General features: G+C 40.1%; 3 protein-coding genes across 3 annotated transcripts; all 3 read left to right on the plus strand.

The window, feature by feature from the left end:
• The first annotated feature begins 607 nt into the window (after positions 1-607).
• isca1 (iron-sulfur cluster assembly 1) lies at positions 608-4,439 on the plus strand. Its single transcript, XM_054611476.1, has 4 exons — positions 608-715; positions 2,881-2,934; positions 3,310-3,415; positions 3,525-4,439. The coding sequence occupies exons 1-4, from the start codon at positions 635-637 to the stop codon at positions 3,671-3,673; spliced, it is 390 nt and encodes a 129-aa protein (XP_054467451.1). The 5' UTR covers positions 608-634; the 3' UTR covers positions 3,674-4,439.
• Positions 4,440-8,861: 4,422 nt separating this feature from the next.
• On the plus strand, positions 8,862-13,459 carry kiss1rb (KISS1 receptor b). Its single transcript, XM_054610631.1, has 6 exons — positions 8,862-9,089; positions 10,337-10,461; positions 11,378-11,513; positions 11,831-12,069; positions 12,159-12,311; positions 13,062-13,459. The coding sequence occupies exons 1-6, from the start codon at positions 8,870-8,872 to the stop codon at positions 13,188-13,190; spliced, it is 1,002 nt and encodes a 333-aa protein (XP_054466606.1). The 5' UTR covers positions 8,862-8,869; the 3' UTR covers positions 13,191-13,459.
• A 1,245-nt stretch (positions 13,460-14,704) lies between these two features.
• Positions 14,705-23,220, plus strand: psat1 (phosphoserine aminotransferase 1). Its single transcript, XM_054611246.1, has 9 exons — positions 14,705-14,949; positions 16,853-16,913; positions 17,233-17,302; positions 18,515-18,720; positions 20,226-20,398; positions 20,622-20,791; positions 21,826-21,954; positions 22,509-22,646; positions 22,795-23,220. Exons 1-9 carry the CDS (start codon positions 14,893-14,895, stop codon positions 22,895-22,897), a joined length of 1,107 nt encoding a protein of 368 aa, XP_054467221.1. The 5' UTR covers positions 14,705-14,892; the 3' UTR covers positions 22,898-23,220.
• The last annotated feature ends 839 nt before the right edge of the window (positions 23,221-24,059 follow it).

A 24,059-nucleotide genomic window follows, 5' to 3' on the forward strand; every position in this document is an offset into this window, starting at 1 on the left:
TGTACCACTCCTATAATAAAACTGGATCAAACTGAAATTATAGGTGGATGATGGTTAACTATTTTGGTATTTTTTCCCCCTCTTTGCTTAATACATTTTAGCCCATACAGTATCCACTAAACTGTACTATTATTACAGTAAGAAACCGGACTCGTGTGTAGTACTAGTTACACATGACTCACGAGTGATGATTAGATCATACAGGAATAGTAAAATGTGTCCCTCCTGGTCACTAAGTATGTTTTTGTTGCTATCATTACAAGAAAGACCCGGATGCAACAAAAACGAGCATATTCGAGAGTGAACGTTCTGTATTGACTTTAATGTAGTTGTTGACAGTGCTAAAATAACGCTAGTAAATGGACCTTAAGTTAAGACTTGTTTGTCAAAGTAACAAATTGGTCAAGAAGCATGAAATGAAGCATAAATTCCGTATTGAAAAGTTCTAGAGTAGGTTACACAACAAACGTATATGTGCGTCTTCATGGTTCATCCGGGAGCCCAGAGCCCATTGGCTGACGGGCCTGTCTGTCATAATACCGGCCAATCACTGAACGGATTTCTTATTCGAGGCGTTTTGCCGATTATCTGACGCGCGTGCGCAATACAATGTTGTGATTATAACCTGAGCAACATGTCTGCCTCCATGGTGCGGGCGACCGTCCGAGCGGTCAGCAAAAGAAAGATATTAGCTACAAGAGCCGCGCTGACGCTGGTAAGTCCTAAACAAACATGGTTTTAACACGTCTACAACGTTTTGTCCGTCCATACGTGCTAACACACAGCGCGAGGCGTTAACCCCAGCGGCCGCTGTGATCCGTTTACGTTACGTGATCCAAAGTTAGCTTAGCTAGCTAGCCGCCAGGGACTTGAACGTCACGCACAGTCCCTTCCTGATGCTACTTTTACAAAGCTCTGCCGTAACAGTAACATGTCCACCGTGTTTAGGAGCTCACATTAGCGGGTTGACTCTAAAGGGCGCCTACACAGGTGTTCAGCAGTGAGAGGAGTATTGACCTGGGCTGAACTAGAGACTGTCGGTAGTCCTCTGCTAAGATAAGCTGTTTTGTAATGTGCAATCCACTGATCCGTAACAGCGACAAATAGTTAATATATATTAACAATTAACCACAATACAAACAATAGTGTTATGCAGTGAAATGTTAATTTAGCTTACCATTTTAATTATTTTTTAATTAATTATTAAATTTAATTAATTAGTGTTAAATGCAGGATCGATGATTGTAAATACTCTTAACGTTAGTGATGTAAGGTTCACAAGAGACTGGTTAAAAGTGGTTGTATATCTTGACTATATATATCTCTTCAGTCCCTAGCAAGCTCTAAAATCACCAGACTCCATTTCCCATAATGCAACCAACAGCCTAACTTTAACATATTTTGTGTGAAACTTAAATAACACATTAAAAACTCCATGCTCTTCCATGTGTTTTCGCAGTTTCCTTTTTTGCGGTTAGTGACGTTAAACACCCGTATTTTAAAAATTGGAGGATCCCCTCTTGAATTGACAAACAATAATAAACAGTTGTTGTAATAGATATAAGCACACATTTTCGCATGGAACTGGAAAATATCGCAATTGAGTTATTTTATGTATCATGAGTATCTATTTAATTCTAAATGAAATACACAATATTATAACAGTCCATTATCTATGAGAGGAGCACAAATGCCAGACCAGAATCTCTGGTCCTTTTTTAAGTTGTTACCCGTCTCTATCTGTCATGCCTTTTATTGGACTGAGACATCTGTTGCATGTCACCCAAATTTACTGACGCTGGTACCATATAGAATCAGTAGTTAGAGGTAGAGAACTCAATGTGGTAATAATGTAAATTTAAACTGTGTAACTAGCTTTTCATTGCTGAGTGAGAGTCATAGTTCGTTATGATGGGCGGGTTAAAAATATGGTGAATGTCGTCCTGACGCGCTCTGTTAGTGGTGCCAATGCAAGATAATGTGAGACCTTTGTGGTCCGAGCTGATAAAGGAAGTGCCTTGAAGTAGGCCTAAATGTTAAGTAATGGGACGTCTCTAAACAATGAAGTAGCTGCAGATGATGCAGCAGAATTTGTAAGTAGCCATCCTACCCTGTATGGATTAGAATAAATAAGAATAACAAATCTAGAGCAAAATACTTGTAGTGTACAAGGACCTTCAACTTATTTTTTTTAGACATTACCATTGCACTGATTTGACAGTTGAGTAATGAAACTTCTCCAAGCTGTGACACATTTAGGATTGTACTGTACTCTACAGTAGTACTTGGCATTAGAGGCTGCACACATACTGATGAACGCGCCAATTTTAAGGGATTAGCTCCATGTGACCAGTGTGGTTCACCTCACTCTCCCAAATTCCTCCATGTTAGAGTCTGAACACTGTGATCCCTCTCAGGGCTTATATTCATTTATCTATGGAGTTTGTTATTTATGCAAATGGCATGGATGTTGGAAAAAGGGTGCTGCAGCTCCTCCTAAAACAACCTACTATCCATTGATAATGTTGGGGGGGGGGGGGGGGGGGGGAGAGTTGTTGAATGCGTATAGGGGAAACACTGCCTCTATTTTACACCTACATTCCTTCACTTACAGCAGGAGCTACAGGGATGCACTTATTTCATTATACTGTAGGTACCTGCTCCTTTCAGATCCAGTCCAGTGTCAGCCTATGCCACAGAAACGTCTCACAGTACAGGGAAAAAGTATTAAACAGCCAAAGAAACTTAAACCGGCACCATTGTCTGTTTCTCTTTTCTCATGCTTTTCTTCTGTGTACTTTTCTTGCAAAAACCCACTGCTTCCATTTGAATCCAGTGTTCTTTGGTAACCTTTGCAACCTTCTGTTTTCTTTTCTTTAGACTCCAGCCGCTGTGAACAAGATCAGGTATTTGCTGCAGAACAAGCCAGAATATGTGAGTAACCGAAGAGGTCAACAATCACTGAAACATCATATCTGTATCCACACAGTGCGTGTCTTCATCTCTTGGAATGGCAGCAGGGTGCTGCATTATTTTGAGTCCTGCATTTTAAATAAATTGGGTTGTTCTCATCAAATAGACCATTTCTATAACTTTACAAATCCGTCAATCCACTTTTCTTGTGTTTAACGCTAATAGCCCTGTTCTTCCTCCATACCGTTACATTTAAACCATAACAAGCCTTCTCTGTGGCGGTTGGCTTTTCTCTCCTCCTTTTGAGAGTGTATCACTTAAAACTCATGAGACTACCCAGTAGAGGTCGGTAAAGGGTAAATGACCCAACGGTAACATCCCTGTGGCTCTTTATAGATCGGTTTGAAGGTCGGGGTGAGGACGCGTGGCTGTAACGGAATGACTTACACACTGGACTACACCAAGGAGAAAGGGAAATCTGACGAGGAGGTGCTGCAGGACGGTGAGTCTTATTTTTACGCTTTCACTTGTACTAAAAGGAATATCATGAAGATGTGCGGAGAACAAAGAACCGGGAAGTAGTGACGTCTCTGCTGCGACTCCTCTTGCAGGCGTCAGGGTGTTCATAGAGAAGAAGGCCCAGCTGACCCTGCTGGGAACCGAGATGGACTTCGTGGAGTCCAAGCTGTCCAGCGAGTTCGTCTTCAACAATCCCAACATAAAGGGCACGTGTGGCTGCGGAGAGAGCTTCAACATCTGAGCAACACGGGGGAGCCTCCATCCTCCTCCCCCCGCACTGTCCCCCGATCCCAAACCCCCGTCCCACCCACGAAGACTGAGAGACTGAATAGTGACGAGGACGTCGGGCGCGAGGAAGTTGCCTGAGACGCGGCGGTGTTGCCTACCACTGCTGTTACTGCGGAGCATTGCACGCACACACAGTCCAAGTATGCATAAACGGGTTCAGAGGAAGGTTTTAATTCAATCTGTGTAGCCAAAACTATCTCAACATGTTGGTTTTTAGGGTCAGTTAGCTCTGATGTTGACAACTGCTTTTATTTAAAACTCAAACATATTATTTTTTTTAGCTTTGCTGCCGTTTTACACGTACAATATACGCACATTATTTTCAGAAATTCAGATTAAAGTTGGTGAAGCTTGAATCCATCCACAAAACACCCATAGGCCAACCTCAGCTGTTTGATGAACAAACACCGTGAGACAGTGTGCTTTCATAAACCCAGCAGTATGCAACAGTGGAAGAGTTTGAGTGTCTTGAAACTGCTTTATTCATTTGTAAAGTGTATATTTATCTCAGTGTGTAAATATAAAGAATGTATATCTCCCTTGAACCACACAAGCGCACAAAAAAAAAACATGTATTCCTCACATAAGAGTACATGAGGTTTATGTTCTCTTTATTTTTTCTTCTTTTTTTTTTTTTTTTTAGTTTGATCAAAGCCAGGATGTTGTGTTTTTACTGTGCACAACATCATATGTGTACATATGAAATAATAAATGGCTAAATCCAGTAATATGACATTGTGTGGCCACCGTTTTTAATGTTCAGCTGTCTTGACTGTGGACCAGGACGATGGCTACATCATAACTGAAAATAACAAACTTAGACTGGTTGTCATTAGAATCCTTTTCTCAGTTGTCATGGTGATGGCTCAGATTTCAGAACCAGATGGATTCTATGTCACTGTTGCATCTTCAAGTTCAACTTTTAACTCCTCTTTGCTTCTTTTCTGTGGCCTTTTTGGTGCTCCAGCAGAAGCCGAATGAGGTAGGGTCATTTTGAAAGATTTATTTTCATCATCCCTGTTTGCTTTTTAATATAAATAATGTATCAAGAGGATACTTTTTTTTAAGGTGAAAGGGTCATGGACGGTGTAAGGAAGGATGGCAATTCTGACAGTGGAGAGTCTTATGGGTTTAAGGTAATAAATACAGTATTTATCGTAAGATTCACTATCAGCTTTAACAAAATAAAGTAGATTTTTGAGAGTATATTTTATTCCCTTTATCTCAGACTTAAAAGGTGGCTATAGTTATTTAAATTTTTTTTTTAAAAGTAGTAACTAAACTGAAAATAACTTTTTCTTCTCCTACTTTTGGGCCAGCAGAACAGGCTGTCACCCATTTTAGAAAACAGTAACATACTTACAACCGCATCTGAGTAATATTAGTATTAATTTGAAATGAAAGAAACGGTGTGTAGCATGCGGGGGGATCTATTGGCAGAAATGTAAAATAATATAAGTATTTTTTCTGTTCTATAATCCCCTGAAAATAAGAACGGTTGCTTTTTCCTTGTCTTATATGAGTCGTTCATGTCTACATACAGAGTGGGTCTTCTTGGTGGAGCTTGCCGCATTGTTCCTACTGTAGCCCAGAAGCGACAAACCAAACACTGACTCTAGACAGTCATTTGCTTTTTTCACGAGTTTGCGTTGGCCACTGTCTTCTGCACGCTTGGCAAACGGGAGCAGTTTCAATTCCAATCTACAATCTCCCCACTAGATTCCGCCAAATCCTACTCACTGGCCCTTTAAGAGCAACAGTGTCCGCCAGATAAATGGTAATCCAATTAGCTCTGTTTTTTGTCTCCACCAACTCCCGAGGAAGATATCTGAGTCTGGAGAATGCAGAAAAGCTTTGAGTTGTACTGCAGACATTATTCCTCATAACACATCATTTGATCTATTGGTAGTGTAAAAATGTGGATAATAGCAGAATTATATTTATTGCCGTTGGGAATTTTTTTTATCAAAACGGATGTCTTCAACTGGAACCTTGCTTAGCAAATGGTAATGGGTTTTTCCTCATAAAACATGTGAGCTACCTTCCTTCTATTATTTCTTCCTGTACTTCCTTTTGATTTGATTTTGACAGATTGAGCTATGAGGTGCTGTAAAAAAAATAAAGCTTAATCTTCATAACCATTTCATCTGTGTGTCACATTTCCGTATAACTCCCCCTCTGCTTCTTCTCTCAGATTTCAGAGTTATTAAAGACTTTGGCCGAGAGGAAATCACCACTTTTAGACCGCCAAAACATCAGCAACGCCCTCTCCAGCTTAAGGATCACGGGGACAGGCACTTCCAACGCCCCTGGGACCTTCAGATCCAGAGCCGTCCTCCCCGAGAACATCAGCCAGTTGTCCACGTGTCGGTTTGAAAGGCGGGATCACCTGAAAGAAAGCTTGGCTACCTCGCTCCCCATTGCCACAGCAGCCTCATCTCAGGAGGGACAACCGCAACCTGGTTTACCATCCTCAAATCCTGTCGTCTTTGCACTCCTGGCAGGGAGGTCCAAGATGCTGCCCTCTGAAATGCCTCCACATATCCCGAGCGTGCAGGCTTGGACCAAACAGCCATCCTGTGAAGCATGGCGGACGCTGCCCGAACCGTCTCGCCAAACCGGTCAATAAGCAATCGGTCATCACAGATCACATAAACAAATAGATCCCTTATTGCTTCCCCTTCCACACAACTAGCAAACTCATAATTAGGAAGAGTCCCCTTCATCTACAGTTACTACTTTACTGCTGTCCATTCACGTTTTAGTATCGGACACCGTAGTTCTCCTACATGCTTGGCTTAAGTTTCAGTTGTTCACAATATGCAACATCACCACTAGGTGTCACCAAATCTGAAACATTGCACCTTTAACTTTTAGTTTTTTTCTAACTAAGACAAGGTTTTTCTTGAGGTTCTAAGTATAAATATAAATGTACCACAATAACCTTGATCACATAATAAATATTTCATAATCATGGCAAACAAAACTATTTTAGCGTTTTGGGATCAAAATATCATCAATACGTTGTGTTCTTCGCTATAGAGAACAAACAGAGGTAAAATCTTTTTGGGTGCACAGACAGATCAACAGTGGATCCTGCACTGATTGTGTTAATGCTTGATCCTGATCCAGGTCCAACCAGTGAATGGTTCTTTGAGGACTTGACAGATCTCCAGAGGAAGCTGTTTTTAGGTGCCTCAAAGAAATCTGGAGTCCTGAGGAACTCTCTGACAGCTGGGGAACTGCTAGCCACGACTCATCAGAACCCTGCATCCGTACCAGTTGAGGACCAAGACGCAGTTTGATAAAATCCAGCTGAAACCAGCAGAGATAGTTGCTGTTTTTATTTTATTTCTTTTTTTTTACATAGCATAGACATGAACAAGTAAGGAATCTTTAGACACAAGATAACATATTGATTGAAGGAATTGTATGATAAAATATTAGATACCAAGCATGCAGAAGATTTTCTTTATAAGAAAATGTAAGTTCCTTCTCTTGTGCAATGGAAACACCATCATCTGATTTAGAATCTAAAATATGAAAACAACCAATGAAGATTAAAAATCCTGTTAAGGTTTCCTGTTTTTTTTTTCTTCTTTTTTTACCAAAAGAGACAAAATGCAGCAAAGGTTGTAAAGTATTCAGAGCTCTTAACACATATAAAATCAAAGTGGGTAATAATAATAATTCCTCTAAAATAACACTTTTAATTTATTCTCTCAAGAAACAACAAAAAGAGAAAAAAATATATATTTTTTTTAACGTTTGACGGTCAAGATAATATGTCAAGCAACATCCACAAAAAGCAAGAGACGTCACTTGAACACTTCACCTCCATGTGTGTCTCGCTGTGAGGTTGGCAAGGTTACATGCTGCTCTGCAGCGGAGGCCATGAGACATGTAATGACAGCTTTAGAACCGTGTGTTTGTTGTGAGTGGGAGATCAAGCTGTACTGTCACCATGACCCAGTTTGGTTTGCAGGTGAGCACCGGTCATTCTGGTCTAGCATGTTTCTATAATATGTCAACTGCCTCTCTGACGAAATAAAAGATAAATGAACGGTTGCCTGCAGGCTGTGGTTTGAGTAGATTGACATGCATTTAAAACTAAAACTTTTAAAATGTTAAACTCTGCACAACATCACAAGGGAAATTCTTATTTTAGACCGACTTTGTGGTGAGAGGCTACAAAGTCGGGTTAGGTTTTTCATGCATTGGTCAATTTTGAGATTTTGCTTCCACAACTTCTTTAAGGCTAGTGGAAAGAAAACATGAAAAAAACACATTTAGGTGTTTAGTTTACTACTTTGTCTATTTGCGTCTGTATAATTTCAGAAAACATTTAATATAAAAAGTAGTTTGATGGCAATATACATTACTCAGCTGTACAGCTGTAGCACCCGCTCCTTCATAATTACAGGTGGTGATGGAGATTTAGTTTAAAAGCTACTGCTACCTCTCTCTCTCTCTCTCTCTCTCTCTCTCTCTCTCTCTCTCTCTCTCTCTCTCTCTCTATCTCCCTCTCTCTCTCTTTCTCTCTCTCTCTCTCTCTCTCTCTCTCTTTCTCTCTCTATCTCCCTCTCTCTCTTTCTCTCTCTTTCTCTCTCTCTCTCTCTCTCTCTCTCTCTTTCTCTCTCTCTCTCTCTCTCTCTCTCTCTCTCTCTCTCTCTCTCTCTCTCCTGTCTCTCCTCTAAACTCCCCCCTCCCCTCACCAGTGATGGTGGTCTATAACAGTGCTTTCATCTCAGACCTGCAGAGAACAGAACCACATCCCATCCCTGACCAACACGGGACCAAACCTTACGGAGCAGAGAGAGGGAGGTAAGCAGGAACAACACAGGTAAGGAGGCTTCTTATACAGTGGACATTTTTTATTTTATTTATTATGTTTAAATAATTCACTTGGCTTTGGCTGATGTCATAATTTGAAATTAGCAGGGATTCATTTAAATACCTAAAAAAATTATAAACTGTGAACATTTTTAAACATACCAGCTTTTTGTTTTTAATTTATGTTAATTCTTCATAATTCAAAGGCATTTTTTTATGTTACATTTAAATGGTGTTGAGAAATGGTTAGAGAAGCTGCAGCAACTTCATGCGTTCTACATGCACCGTAGAATAACCCTGGCTCTGATTTGTGAGGATGACAATGGAACCGGGAGCCAATCACGGTCCAGCTTGCGGGTCGGCATGCAATGAGTCTGCAGCTTCGGAGGGCCAGGGGCCACCGGTGTTGGTCGACGCCTGGCTGGTCCCCACCTTCTTCGGCCTCATCATGTTGGTCGGCCTGGTCGGGAACTCGCTGGTCATCCATGTGGTCACCAAGCACCAGCAGATGAAGACCGTCACCAACTTCTATATAGGTAAACTGAAGCGGACAACAACTCTTTTATAAAATGTGTTATCTTTTCAGTTTGTCTGATGAAAGAAGGGAGGGATGCCTTTTACAGGAGTTAAGGAATTTCCAAAGGAAATTATTTTGACTTTCCAAAATAAGAACACAAAACATAGATGAGGGGATTCTTTCTGCTGAATATAGAAGTAATTAAAGGTGCCCTGTGTGTTTTTCTTGTTAACAAACATTCAGTGTTACTCATCAAAATGCATTGTAGGTATCTTTGAGGTCTAACAAATGTGTTAAGTGCCTATTCTACCTCATAACACTCTTGCTAGACTGTTTTGTTAAAAGTATTTTGAATACAGAATTGTTTACGTCAATGTTAACCTGTTAGTTAGTTGTCTTTGCGGCTAACAACTCTTACTGTCGTTTTGTACTTTTTTGAGCATTTATTAATACACTTTTGTAGCTACTGTTTGTAGCCTATTAGCCTAAAGGTGTCAACAATTCTATGTACCATTATCATCATACCTCCCTTTAAATACTTAACCCAAACGCTTTTCTGAGAGTACATTTCAACAAGCTACTTTCTACAATGATCTGAGTACATGTTTTAATAATAATAATAATTAAGCCTTTATTAGTCCCACAATGGGGAAATTACAATTCTTTGCATTTGACCCATCACAGAGGAGCAGTAGGCTGCTAAGAAGCACCTGGGGTGCACCCGGGGGTTAAGTGTCTTGCTCAAGGACACCTTGGCATGTTGCCTGTAGAGGGGTTCAAACCACCAACCTTGTGGTTGCGGGACAAGCGCTCTACCTCATGTGCCACAGCCGCCCATAGTAATCTTTGCAAGTAATAATAAAAGTAATTTTACTCGTACTTGAGAGATTTTATTTAGAGCAACATTACTTTTACTTGAGTATAATATTTTACTCTTTCCATACCCGACTTAGAGCCACTCACAGAAAAAATGTTCCATGGAGTTAGAAGAAGTCAATAACTTTCAGTCACTTCCTGTATTAAGATGGTCCATACAATCTAAAAAGTTGTATTAAGTTTTATACCTTTTGTTATGAGTAGTCTTTAAAAGAACACAGGTTAGTTTGTGGATTTTGAAAGGAAAAAACCTCAGCGCCTACCCATGTTTAGGGCATTGATACAGTTATTTATGGTCTTTTTGCCCCGTCAAATGCATCTTACCTAGACTTGAATGTCTACATATCTACATTTCTCTGTTTAGTGATCACTGCTCTTGTCCTCTTCCAGTAAACCTGGCTACCACCGATATCTTGTTCCTGGTCTGCTGCGTGCCGTTCACTGCCACACTCTACCCGCTGCCCAGCTGGATCTTTGGAGAGTTTATGTGCCGACTGGTGAACTACCTTCAGCAGGTGAGATACGCACACGTGGACATACAAACAGGCATGGAAGTGGTGGAGGTCATGGTCCTGGTGATAGCATAGCACGGTGACCGAAGCATCACGCAATAGTACTGCAGTTATTTTAAAAACTAGAATCACCACCTCGTTGTAAGTCTCCGCCCCTCAGTGAAGTTACAGTTTACATCCATGTCTTTGCAAAATGTCAGCACTTGATCTTTTATCATATTAGACATTTGTGTGAAATTGACACAATTAGCATATGAACTATTGGGTGAAAAAGACATGTTTTGTAAGTTTGCAATGCCGTTTGACCACCAAATTATAATCAGTTTATCCTTGAGTTCAAGTGGATGATTGTGCAGAATTACAAGAAATTCCCTCCAAGCCTTCCTGAAATATCTTGTCACGATATATCAGATGAGATGTTTGAGCATTATATAGCGCTGCAGGAATTAGTCCTAAACCTGAAAATGAATGAGCATTTTGCACTTCCGGTTCCCTCATCTCAGAGTCATGTTTTTTTTTAATAGTTTTTTGGTTTAGATGCCTGAAATAAGGTCTGTGGTTAACACAAGCTTAAGAGATTTTACCGCCTTGATCTGCGATATAAAGTACTTCAGTAAATACTCCTCTTTGAAATTTGAAGCTTTTACGTGTCTTTAATAAAGGCGGCTGCTAACAAGTGATTAAATTGAATTATAAAACGACATCATGCCGACTAGTCCACCTTTACAACCTCGATGTGTTTGCCGCGCTGTAGTTATGTGCAGAATATCTTTAGATCTACCCAAATAATACAAAGATACTAAACTTAGACCCACAACATTATAACCAACCTGACAATGACACAGAGACAAAAATAAAGGTATAAAAATGTACATAGTGTTGAACAGAAACAAAGTTGCTTTGTGTGGGTGTGTTTCAGGTGACGGCTCAGGCGACGTGCATCACTCTGTCCGCTATGAGCGTGGACCGCTGCTACGTGACCGTCTATCCTCTGAAATCACTGCGACACCGCACCCCCCGCATGGCTCTGGCCATCTCTGTGTCCATCTGGATAGGCACGCCACACACAAACACACCACGCACACATTCACAGCCTCATACACACATTGGCAAATGACAACAGTCAGAACAACTTTTTTGGTTAACCTTTCAATAACCCTCCCTTTGATTCAATGTATCCACTGCATTTAACTGAAGTCAGAAAACTGAAGTGATAAAAAAGAAACCATCCCAGAGAGCAGTTGGGGATTCTCCAGTTGCTGTTCATTTGGTTTGTTTTTTGGGGGTTTGGAGCTGGTATCTAGTGGCAATAAGTACAACTTATTATGAACATCACGCTCTGGGTCACACAGTAGTGTCCCGTCCTCTCCAGGCTCCCTGCTTCTGTCCATCCCCGTTGCCGTGTACCAGCGTCTGGAGGCAGGAGACTGGTTCGGTCCCCAGACGTACTGCAGTGAGGTCTTCCCCTCGGCCCGCCTCCAGAGAGCCTTCATCATCTACAGCTTCCTGGCCGTCTACCTGCTGCCCCTGCTCACCATCACCGCCTGTTACGCCTTCATGCTCAAGCATATGGGGCAAGCCAGCGTGAATCCTAGCGACGGCAGCTACCAAGTAAGAGTTGCTTGGCTATTGTTTTCACTAATTGAATCCACAGAGAACAGGATGTGATACGGATTGTTACAAAGCCTCCTTAACTCCAGCTCCAGGCTCAGGTGGAGCGAGCGGCGGCGGTGCGGGCGCGAGTCTCCCGGATGGTGGTGGTGATGGTGGCCCTGTTCCTCATCTGCTGGGGCCCGATCCAGGTCTGCATCCTCCTGCAAGCTTTTGGCCTCCGCAGTTACGTTCTATACAAGGTGACTTACTCTTTGTAATGTTTAATGCTGCAGATAGATAGTTAGTAGGTTTGAAACTGAATACAGGGCTCAAAAATAACTTTTTAAAGTGGTTGTCAGGTGGGCCTTTTGGTGGCTGAAATTGAAAATATGGTTGCTATGTTTTACCTTATATCACCTTATATTTTGAGTAATTAATAATGAAAAAATGTTGTGCATGCTTTCATTATGATTTTCCGTCCAGCTCAAAAAAGACGGGATACCTCGCCTACCAAGTTTTCACAAATTTCTATTGTTTGTTTTTCGTTTAGATTCATCTGGTTCTTATTCGCTTAACTGAATTTGCTTCCCCATTGTCTCTAAATCATATGTACATGTAGGATTGTCTGTTAAGAGGTAGTTGCAACTGATGGCAAACAAAGATCAAGATTAAGTGCCAATATAGTGCTGCAGGAATGAGTCCTAGAACTTGGAAATCAGTTAGCATTTTTGCACTTCTGGTTCCCTTATCTCAAAGTAAATTATCTTTTTTGATAGGTCTTTGGTTAGAAAAAAGATCTGTGGCTAAAAAAGCTGGAAAGATTTGAACGTTTTGTTATACGACACAAAATATGTCAATAAAAATACACCTTTGTGAATTCTAAATTTAAAAAAGCGATGACATCAGATGACAGGACTGTGGGGACAGATATTGATGTGGCTCTTGCTTAAAAAAATTGATCCACAGATCGATGCCTTTCATCTAAGTCCGTCTCAATTCTTCCCCCACAGCTGAGGATTTGGGGTCACTGCATGTCTTACTCCAACTCCTCTGTCAACCCGCTGGTTTACGCCTTCCTGGGCAACAACTTCAGAAAGGCCTTCAAGAATGCCTTCCCGCCATATTTCTGTGGCGCATGAGGGGGAGAGTCAGGGTGGGAGACATGGACGCAGAGGAACGGGGAGAGATGGAACGCCAGGCACCCAAAGGAGAAGCAGAGATGCACTTTCTTTCATCTGGGTCCTAAAGGTCACAACGGGGCATTTGGACACTGTGTGCTCATTGTTTATTTATGATTTGTTCTGGAGATGAGAGCAGTCTGCTAACACCCTCGGTGTATCTGGGCATGCACGCACACACACATGCACACACACACGCACACACACACACACACACACACACACACACACACACACACACACAACACAGAGTGAAGCTTTCACAAGCTGCTGGATCACAATTATCTTTATCACATGTTTTTCTACATACACATACCTACCCCCCCTACACACACACACACACACACACACACACACACACACACACACACACACACACACACACACAAACACAGAGTGAAGCTTTCACAAGCTGCTGGATCACAATTATCTTTGTCACATGTTTTTCTAACTCAGCAGGACTAATGCAACCAGCTTAGTTGACGTAAAATATGTTTGAACTACTAGTTTTATCTCATCTTTATCTTCTGAGCTCCTGGATTAATACTAACTCATTTAGTAACAGAATTACAGCATCCAGCCAGTTAAGAAAGGTGTTGACCAGCTACAAAAACCTTTTACTGTTTGTTGCAAATGGTGTCCTACTTTGGTTATTAAGCCTGCTGCCGTCCTCTCATGTCCATATTGGGAAATAAAAACACGCACACCATGGAATACATTATATTTCCTTTTGAAGTCCTAAAACATGGTTCTTATATCTGTGAGTCTAAATGCACTGATGCAGGTAATCTGTATTTGTAATGTCAGCCGAGCTACTACAGACATAAGGGTTAGTTCATACAATCGTTCTTTCTTGATGGTCCTGATTGTTAATTGTGACGTCAATAGTTTCAAATTAAAAGCAATTAAGTTTAAGTTTTGTCTCGTGCGTGTCATGAGCTCTCCCACATTTTTGTGGCGTGACCGCGGAACCAGTCAGTGCAGACCTGAATCGGTATTCACCAATGAAAGTTTACCAAACACTACATGTGCCACCAGCCAATGGAACGGCTGCCTTGCAGTTTGGGGGTCGTCGTGCTGCCTTCAGGGGACGCCGAAGATATTAGTATTTCCACAGAGCGAGCAAAAATGTTTGCAAAGGACTGGTTATGTAACATATAGAAATGTGTCTGTTTTGCTGTTGTGTATCTGTTGTTGTTGACGAGTTTTAATAACAAAATTAAACAGAAATGAATTTATGCAACACACATGTTGCAGTTCTTGCTATGATGTTTTAATATCTCAGAAGTCATGGCATTAAAAAAAAAAATCCCATAAAAATAATTATCCATAGGTCACAATAATGCTAATACGTGCATAATACGAGCTAAGTTATCAAACTAACAATCATGACATTAAACAAAAATTACAAGATAAAAGGTGTTACATTTCTCTTTACTTTATACGCCTCAATAATTACAGCCAACATCCCTTGGTCCATCAATATTTTGTCAGTGTAGCATACGAGTTTTATGAGGGGTGCCTGAACGCAACATTTCACACATCGTTTGATAATTGGTATCCACGCCGACGAGCTGAGCAGGAGGGGAGCAAACCATCCACACCACTGAAGCAGAGCAGAGCAAACCATCCACCAGGACATCTTTCTCTTCTTTTATACATTATGGAGCAAAAACAAACCATCAACTTCGGCGCTGGACCTGCAAAACTCCCCCAAACCGTAAGTTCAGACCCGCACTCTGCTCGTGCAACGTTAATAATGTGACTGTGCGAAAAAAAAAAAATTGTCATTTATGCAACGTTCAAAACTCATCGTAAAGCCTAGTTACGTGTTTACAGGGAATCTGTCGGCATTACTTCGCAGCGACAGAGACTCGCACGCACTTATGTGAGTGAGGTATGACTGCAGGCTGCTCGGCGGCTGAAAACTGCGTGTTGAGTTGCATCAGCCTCCTCATTCATGTGGAAACCTGCTCCTTTTGTGCCTCGCTGGCAGCAGCGCACACCGCCTCTAGAGTGAACCGACACAGAGAAACCACACTCATCATACTGTATAAGCGTGTTACGCTAAAACAAACACTTCGATAAAAGCAGCTTCATCTTAAAGGTGGCGCTTGTGTGTTTGAGAATATAAATGTATATTTGTAATGCTGAGTCTGAGGTTGTGTAGATCCAATGAACATATTGACAAGTGTCTTAATGGTATGAGGTGTTCACGGTACCATCTCAGAAAATATCACAGTATTACACTAAATTATTATTATTATGATATATCAAGATATTTTTGAGCAAATACCTAAATATTGTGAAGGTATTGTAGGGTTGACCATTGGTGTTATCACAAAATATTAACTTTTTATTTATTAACTATTTTTTTTTGATAAATAATCATCAGTAATGTAATATATACGACTATTTGGGTAAAGGTAAAGAATAGAACAGCTCCACTCCAGTTAGTTCAGAAAATGACATGACTTTACTGTAATGCAGCCATATAACGATATCCAAAATTATTATTATTATTATTATTATTATTATTATTATCATGATCAGTTACAATGTCCCTTAAAGGAATATGAACATAATTAAAATAAGAAAATAAATTTTAAACCTGGTAAAAACAGTAGCATGTAACAATATTATGTTATGCAGCATGTTATATATATATATATATATATATCTTTATTGTTAACATATTTTATTATATCTTGCTTGTCTTACTGATGCCTCTTGTTGCTATAAATATTCCTGTTTGACTTACTGTATCATGATACCACCTTGCAACACATCAGCTCCTCTAGTTTGCCTCTGAGTTTTGGACTTTCTGTTGTTGCTGGTCTCACTTTATATTTCAAACCGACCTTTGATAGGCCATCGTGGTTTCTGATGCAGTTTAAAGTATTTTCAAGAAATACTTTAAGGCAGGGTTGTTAATCTTCTTCCAGAACATTTTTGATATTTTTGCTGAAATTGTCTTTACGTCCCTACAGCAATCAATTAATCAAATGCTCTGACAAAATAAAAAAAAATAAAACCTTTTGCCTGTGGCTGTCGCAGGACTGTAATAAACCCATCCAATCATTTAATGCCTGGGTGTAATGATTGGAGAAGCTTCCTGCCTAACCCGATGTATTCAGCTTGTGCATTCATTGCTTAGCAGCTGTGAGACATTAGCCATGTTTGTTGTTAACGTTCATAATGATAATTTTGGGGGAGTGGCTTTGGAGGGAGACCTGAAGGGAAGGGCTGTCAGTGTTGCCATCTTGGACACTTTTTTTGCTAGATTTAGTTACTTTTGGAGCTAACACTACTAGCTACTTTCATTTGTAAAGAGTTGCAACACTAGGCTGGGTTTTTCAATTGGAGAATTTTCAGCAACTTTTGGAGCTAATGGCGCTAGCTATTTTCATTGGAAGAGTGTTGGCAACTGTTAGCTGTGTTTTTCAATTGGAACTTTTTAGCAACTTTTGGAACTAGTGCTGCTAGTTACTTGCAAGAGAAAATAGTTGGCACACTGGGCTGTTTTTTTTTCGGTTGGATAATTTTAAAAATCTAGTGCACTCATGCTTTTGTCTCAAGATTACCAACCCTGCCTTTTAATATGTGGTGCGTTTATGTTTCAGGTGCTGCTTCAAGCACAGAAGGAGTTCCTCAGCTACAACGGCATCGGTGTCAGCGTTCTCGGTGAGTGGAACCACAGAAGAGTCGCATTCTGAGACAAAACTGCTGTGTTACTAACGATCAATGCATGTTATGGGTGAACCAAACTAATGTAATGTAATTAGAAAGTTAATCTGAAGCCATTATTAGGCTTCAGCAGTCTGAATTAAACAAATCAAGTTGATATCTCCCAAAGTTTCAATGTTTTTAGTATAAAACTCCCTGTTCGTGCTTCATGTTGTGTGCCAGTGTAAAATGTAATAGTCAAATATAATCAAAATGTGTGTAAATGCCAATGACAGCGAGATTAATTTCATATGTTTTCTGATTCTGTTCAAACCAGAGATGAGTCACCGATCAGCAGACTTCAACAAAATCATGACAAAAACGGAGAGTCTCATGCGAGAGTTGCTGTAAGTGCTGCTTTTGTCGTTTCACATGGCTTCTACTCCTCCTCTTCTCTGTCCTTCCTACGCAGAGCACCACAGCACCATCGCAACACTAACCAAACGAGCATGTTCATTTATAATTTCTTACAGTTTACACATTATGTTGGTAATTCACCTTTTTACCACGGAATCCTCGCATGATTTAACTTTATCTGAACGTCACCATAGTCCAGGGGAAACTTTACATAAACACTGATTTTTCCTCTGTATTTCTGAGTATGCAAACTAAAATATGATTTACAGGACAAGTAGGATAATGGCAATAATTGCATTGCCACATTCATAGTAACCTACACATTTCTACCCCTGTTCCTTTAACATAAAGGTTACCAATGGCTGAACACAATTGTGATTAAGCCTCTGGCTGATGAAAGTATAATAATGTTTATATATTTGCAATATTACAAACTGGGTGTCTGTGACGACATTCCCGGGAATATAAATGTTGATGCAGTTACTGCAATATTACAAACTGGGTGTCTGTGACGACATTCCCGGGAATATAAATGCAGTTACTGCTAATGCAAATCAAACATTACCTGTTGCTGCTGTTTCACATTAGAAGTATTTAACTGGCAAAACACAGTTTTTATTAAGAAGCAATGCGAATAGTTTGTCAGTTAGCTTGACGCTGATCGCTATCGTTCATCAAAAACGCGCCTCTAATGCAAGATAATAGTCAGTTTCGACAATTTCGACAGAGGATCGGTTTGAAATACTGCAGGGAGTGATGGAACAGAACAAGCTTCTAATTTCACTGCCGCAGGACTGAAAGCCTAAGGATAGCCAATATAAAATTAAAAGTAGTTGTTTTTTTCCCCCTCAGAATTGGTAAAAGTGGTCTAAGTGAGTTTCACAAATCACTTTTCTTAAATATATGGAAATTGATAATCATTTTATGTAAGGCCAATGATGATGGTATAGTTTGGGTGTGTGTGTATGTTTTAAAAGTCATTCTTAAGAAAACAGACCATGCCTATCCATTTGCATTGATTGCAACAGAAAGTTTAACTACGGAGAAACAGTATGCAGCAGCGGGTTTCTGGTTGAAACATCTCATCTGCTGTTGCAGATACTTTGCAAACTGTGTGGTGTGGACCAGTGTGAGAAGGTGAGATGATCTTAAGGTCTGTCAGCATACAGTGTTTTAACACGGTGACTATTTCCTCCTCACAGGAACATCCCGGACAACTACAAGGTGATGTTCCTGCAGGGCGGGGGGTCGGGACAGTTCAGCGCCGTTCCCCTCAACCTGATTGGCCTCAAAGAGGACAGGTGTGCCGATTACGTGGTGACCGGAACGTGGTCCGAAAAGGCAGCGAAAGAGGCAGGGAAGTACGGCAAAGTCAACATCGTCCACCCGAAGCTGGATAGTTACACGAGTAAGTCCGTGTGACGTTGAGTTGATTCACAAGCAGACAAATAATGGACTTTTCTTTTTTTGTTGGTTATTGTAACCGTCACAAAACACATTTGTTTATTATAGGAAGTATGTACTAGTGATGCGGTTTAGTCCCAGAAAGAAAGTCTTGTAACTCAAATAATTTCTAGGATGATGTGATGAATTTCTATGCTACTTTCTATGAGGCATAATGTCTTCGAGTTGTCTGTCCCTCTTGCGAACGCGATATCTCAGGAATACCTGGAGTTAATTTCCCCAAAGTTTTCCCAATGTCATACTCTTGAGCTTGTTTGAACCACAATCCTTAATCCAGGTATCAGAAACCAAAAACTCATTCATAGAACGCATTGACTTCAAGACGAGGGAAATGAAAATGCAAAAATGCTGACTCATTTTCAGGTTCAAGAATTTATTCCTGCAGCAATCTTTAATGCTAAAACATCTAATAGTACTTTTTATGCCTCTGTGCCAGCTACAGTGTGTTTTGGGGTTTTCCCTCCACCTGGTTCATTCTGGTGATATCTCAGAAACGCCTAAAAGGATTTCTTCAAGTTTGGCACGAACTTCCACATGGACTCAAGGATGAACTGATTTAGATTTTGGAGGTCGAAGGTCGCTGTGACCTCCCAAAACATTTTTTTTTTTTTTTTGCCATAGCTCAAGAATTTATATCAGAATTATGAAAATTTCACACAAATGTCTAATAGAATGAAATGATAAAGTGATAACATGACAGCTATGACGGATATGGATGTAAACTGTGACTCGGCTGGTTGGCGGCAAAATGGAACTGCAAGGCGGTAATTCAAGTTATATTAAATTATTCCATCCCTCCATTATCTGCAACCTCTTTTCCTATTCAGTGTCGCCGGGGGTTGATCCCATCTAAGCTGACATTGAGCGAAGGCAGGGTACTTCCTGGTCAGGTAGCCAGGCCATCACAGGGCGGACACATAGAGACAACCATTTCACGGTCACATTCACTCCCACGAGCAATTCAGAGTCCTCAATCAGCCTAAGCTGCTATTTAATTAACACATCAAAAGTAGTTTCGGCTCTGGCTGTGTGCCCAGGCTGTTCCACAGTAAACAATAGAGCTGACTGACAATGAGAGACCCTGGTATGCCAGCAGCCTTTCCGCATGGTTGTTTCCAAATGTGTTTTTTAAGCAAAGTTCTCTCTTGTAACGTTTGGAGGCAGTTTTACAATGTTTTATGCAAATGTGCGTTCTTCAGGCTGCCATCACCTGAAAGAGGAGTCTCTAATTTTTCTGAACATCTGGCCTTCAGACAGAATGTAGCTGGCACATCTGTTTTTTGTCACTTTTGCCAAATGGACACTGGATGGTGGAAAAAAATACTTAAAAGAACAAGATCCAGAGAGAGAGCAGGGCAAATGTTCTTGGTCAATAGCTTTATTTACAGAACTGGATATAAAAAAAACAAAGACAGTGGTTTAACCATGTTCTGTCATTGCTCCCTCCAGAAATCCCCGACCCCAGCAGCTGGACCCTGAACCCCTCGGCCTCCTATGTGTACTACTGCTGCAACGAGACGGTCCACGGCGTCGAGTACGACTTCGTACCAGAAACAAACGGGGTGGTCCTCGTCAGCGACATGTCCTCCAACTTCCTGTCTCGACCTGTGGACGTGTCTAAGGTGAGGACAGGAGTGATACTGAATAAATATTCAATTCTTTCTTTTCTGGGCTTCTTGTCTCCCAAAGATCCATATTGATTGTATCAACTGTCAGGAAAACCTGTTTTATTACTCCTCAAAATGTGAGGGATCTTTGCAGTCATGTTAAAGTCAAAGATAGGGATCTTAAAAATAATTTAAATTCTAATAAGATAAAGAAAGTAATGTACCTTGCTTTGTTTAGTTCGGGCTGATTTTTGCTGGGGCTCAGAAGAACGTGGGCTGTGCCGGAGTGACCGTGGTCATCGTTCGAGAGGACTTGTTAGGACACGCTCTGAAAGAGTGTCCCATTGTCCTGGACTACAAGGTGCAGGCTGAGATGAACTCCCTCTACAACACGCCGCCGTGTTTCAGGTACAGACTGTTGTGCTGAACACCTTTTACTGATTTTAAGTGTCTCCTGGGGTTATTGGTTGCATTTGTCAAGGTTCAGTTAAAGTTAATGCGCTTTATTTAATTTCTTGCTGAGAGTTGGATGAGAAGATTGATAGCACTCTAATGCCTGTCTGTTAAATATGAAGCTACAACCAGCAGCTGCTTATCTTAGCTTAGCTTAGCATAAAGGCTGGAGACAGGGAAAACAGCTAGCCTAGCTCAACCAAAGGTAAAACAATCATGAGCACCTTTTTTAAATCTCACAAAAGAAACACGTTAATTGTCATTTGTTAAATCCGCATTAAAACTTTAGTGTAAGTCAATGTGTGGTGATTTCTCGGGGATCATGTACTGGACTATAGAGTGATGCGGGAAAGAGTCCTAAAACCAGAAGATGAGTCAGCTTTTTTTGCTCTACCGGTTCCCTCCTCTGGAAGTCAAATGTTTTTGTTTTTTTGTAAAATACCTGAAAAAGGTCTTTGGTTAAAACAAGCTTAAGAGATTTAATGTTTTTTTCTACGACATAAAATCCATCAGTAAATAATTTTGACGTGTCTTAAGTAAGGTGGTTGCTAAGAAGTGGCTAAATGAGACTACAAAACATCATAATGCCGAACACTAGTCCGCCTTTATAGACTCATGTATACTCTCGCTAATGTGACCGTGGGGCAGTTTGTTCATATTCAAACGTTCATGCTTCAAAAATCATAAAAGTGACGTTCATTCATTGAGATTATCTCGCTTAACAAAATATCTAAGTATCCTAAATTTAGAGCTTTTAGATTCTTTCTGAAAGAATCCAGGATCCAATGTAAAAAATCCCATTGGCTCTTTGTAAAGGGAACCAGTGGGATGCTAACTTCTGGGTTGGCCTACAAAAATCATCTGACTCGCAGCAAGAAAGCAAATAAGAGTATTTCCCAAAATATTGAACTATTCCTTTTAGGATTTTTAAAAACATTTCATAATCATTATGTAGAAAAATAATTCTTATCTTTATTTTGTGGGTTCAGCATCTACATCATGGGTCTGGTTCTCGAGTGGATTAAGAACAACGGCGGCAGCGCTGCCATGGAGGTGCTCAACAAGCAGAAGTCCTCCATGATATATGACATCATCAACGCCTCTAATGGTTTCTATGAGTAAGTACCACACAACTTCATGTGTGAATGTTGATCCAACGCTTCAACTGATGATTCACAAAAGGTATGATATACACAATACTGTAGCTCCAAGAGCTAAGAGGAAAACAAATAATAAACATGACCATCATTTGGTTTCCAGAATCAAGATTTCCAATTAGACCACAAACTTTAAAGGTGCTAAATTTTAAATTCAGAGCATTTTCTAATGCCTCCACACAGCTCTCAACATTGCGACAGCTGAGCTGGCAGCTTGTTGCTAACAGTGAAAACAACAACAACAACAGCTGTCAAACAACATGAATGATCTTTCATTTGTTTCTGAATAAACTCTTTCACCATGCTTTCAAGTCTCCTTCAAAATAATAGCTCTCTTTCACAACATAACCAAAGGGAAAAACAAAGACTTAAAAAAAAAAATAGCAATGTAATCCATACATAAGCAAGCTAAAGGCCACGAAGTATACAATTACTTTAACCATGAAGAACACTGATTGAGTCATGAATGGGAAAATTCAATTTGGAACTACATGCCGCTCTGTTCACCCGTCCAGGTGTCCCGTAGACGTGACTTGTAGAAGCCACATGAACATACCATTTCGAGTGGGGAAGAAAGAGGGAGACGAAGCCTTGGAGAAGGAGTTTCTGGCCGGCGCATCCAAACGTGGAATGATATCGCTGAAAGGACACAGGTTAGTCCAACCTGTATACCTACTTTATTGCTGTATTTGAAGGTTTACTAGCGAGAATACCGGGACACCAGCAGTTGGATCTACAATGGATTTTTTGCTGCTAGAGCTTTGTGGACCTTAAACATGGCGGTTTTGTCTCCACCTGCAGGTCAGTTGGAGGAATTCGTGCATCTCTGTACAATGCTGTAACAGTGGAGGACACTGAAGCCCTGGCAACCTTTATGAAAGAATTCCTGAAAGAGCACCAGTAAAACAGCCACACTGAAAGCCAGCTGATATCGCACATCTGCATTTCATGGCTCCAGCTTCAGAAAATAAAAAAATAATCATCATGTTAACATGAGATCCATGTTGGATCTGGAAGCTGCACCTTTTAGAAGTGTTTTGTAAAACCCCCTTCATTGGCCATAATAAGCTTTAACCATTACTTTTGCCGGTAATTTCTTAAATACATCTGTTTCATAGAAGTACTATTTTAATGTTGACTAACAGTGCTTTAATGTACATACTGTAGGTGATGCTTGTTACTTGCTCAAAATATATTTACATTCCAGTAAAACTAACTTGGCAATAATTACATGTTGCAGTGTAATTTCTTGTCTTGAGTGCCGTTTGACTATTGACCATATTTTTGGGAAATCTTAAACCATAATGAACCAATATCAATGACAATTTCTCCCTTTTGAGGACAGAGAGACAGCTTTACTTAACTGAGCTGAGCTGTGCCATGCCGCACTGGTTCCTGTTTGATAGTCACATTACAGATAGTGTTTGAAAATTGACTAATATATATGTTTACAGACAGAATTTTGGATATCTTGATTTTTTTTTTATAACTCCATAAATCAGAAAATACTGCGACCAGCCATTCAACTATACATTTTCTCCATGTTTTTAGGAATAAAATGTTGCATAAATCAGTCTATGAATGATATATGAACAAACCCCTCTGTAAAAACCCTCAGAATATCGATAGGAATGAAACGTTTAGTGTATCTAAGTGCTACTGAAGTGGAAACCTCTGAGTCAGAAACTAATTTAGAGAAAACGGTTATGTAAAATGTTTTGTAAATTCACATACATTTTGAAGACACTACAGGTGAATAAAAAAAGACAAACCAATATAACTTCACCACTTGATTATTTGCGTTAAGAATATTCGTTTTTTTGTATTACAAGTTTTCTGAAATTTCATGTTAAAATATGTTAATGCGACATGATCTAATGCTAACATTTGGTGAATTTAGAAGAAATCTACAGATGTAAATAAAATAAAATAAACACCTAAACGTATTTGTGGATATTTTCTTTCCACTAGTCTGAAAGAAGACATGTGGATGCAAAATGGCACAAAATCTCAAAATTTACCAGAGCATGAAAAACATGTTTTTCACTAACGTTTTTGCCTGCAGT

Source organism: Anoplopoma fimbria, chromosome 13 (assembly GCF_027596085.1).
Source record: "Anoplopoma fimbria isolate UVic2021 breed Golden Eagle Sablefish chromosome 13, Afim_UVic_2022, whole genome shotgun sequence".
NCBI lineage: Eukaryota > Metazoa > Chordata > Actinopteri > Perciformes > Anoplopomatidae > Anoplopoma > Anoplopoma fimbria.

Coding starts and splice junctions, on each gene's coding strand:
- isca1 (XM_054611476.1), top strand. CDS start 635: ATGTCTGCCTCCATGGTGCGGGCGACCGTCCGAGCGGTCAGCAAAAGA. Junction 716..2,880: donor CAAGAGCCGCGCTGACGCTG/GTAAGTCCTAAA, acceptor TCTTTTCTTTAG/ACTCCAGCCGCTGTGAACAA. Junction 2,935..3,309: donor TGCAGAACAAGCCAGAATAT/GTGAGTAACCGA, acceptor GGCTCTTTATAG/ATCGGTTTGAAGGTCGGGGT.
- kiss1rb (XM_054610631.1), top strand. CDS start 8,870: ATGACAATGGAACCGGGAGCCAATCACGGTCCAGCTTGCGGGTCGGCA. Junction 9,090..10,336: donor CGTCACCAACTTCTATATAG/GTAAACTGAAGC, acceptor GTCCTCTTCCAG/TAAACCTGGCTACCACCGAT. Junction 12,312..13,061: donor GCAGTTACGTTCTATACAAG/GTGACTTACTCT, acceptor CTTCCCCCACAG/CTGAGGATTTGGGGTCACTG.
- psat1 (XM_054611246.1), top strand. CDS start 14,893: ATGGAGCAAAAACAAACCATCAACTTCGGCGCTGGACCTGCAAAACTC. Junction 20,792..21,825: donor AACACGCCGCCGTGTTTCAG/GTACAGACTGTT, acceptor TTGTGGGTTCAG/CATCTACATCATGGGTCTGG. Junction 21,955..22,508: donor GCCTCTAATGGTTTCTATGA/GTAAGTACCACA, acceptor TCACCCGTCCAG/GTGTCCCGTAGACGTGACTT.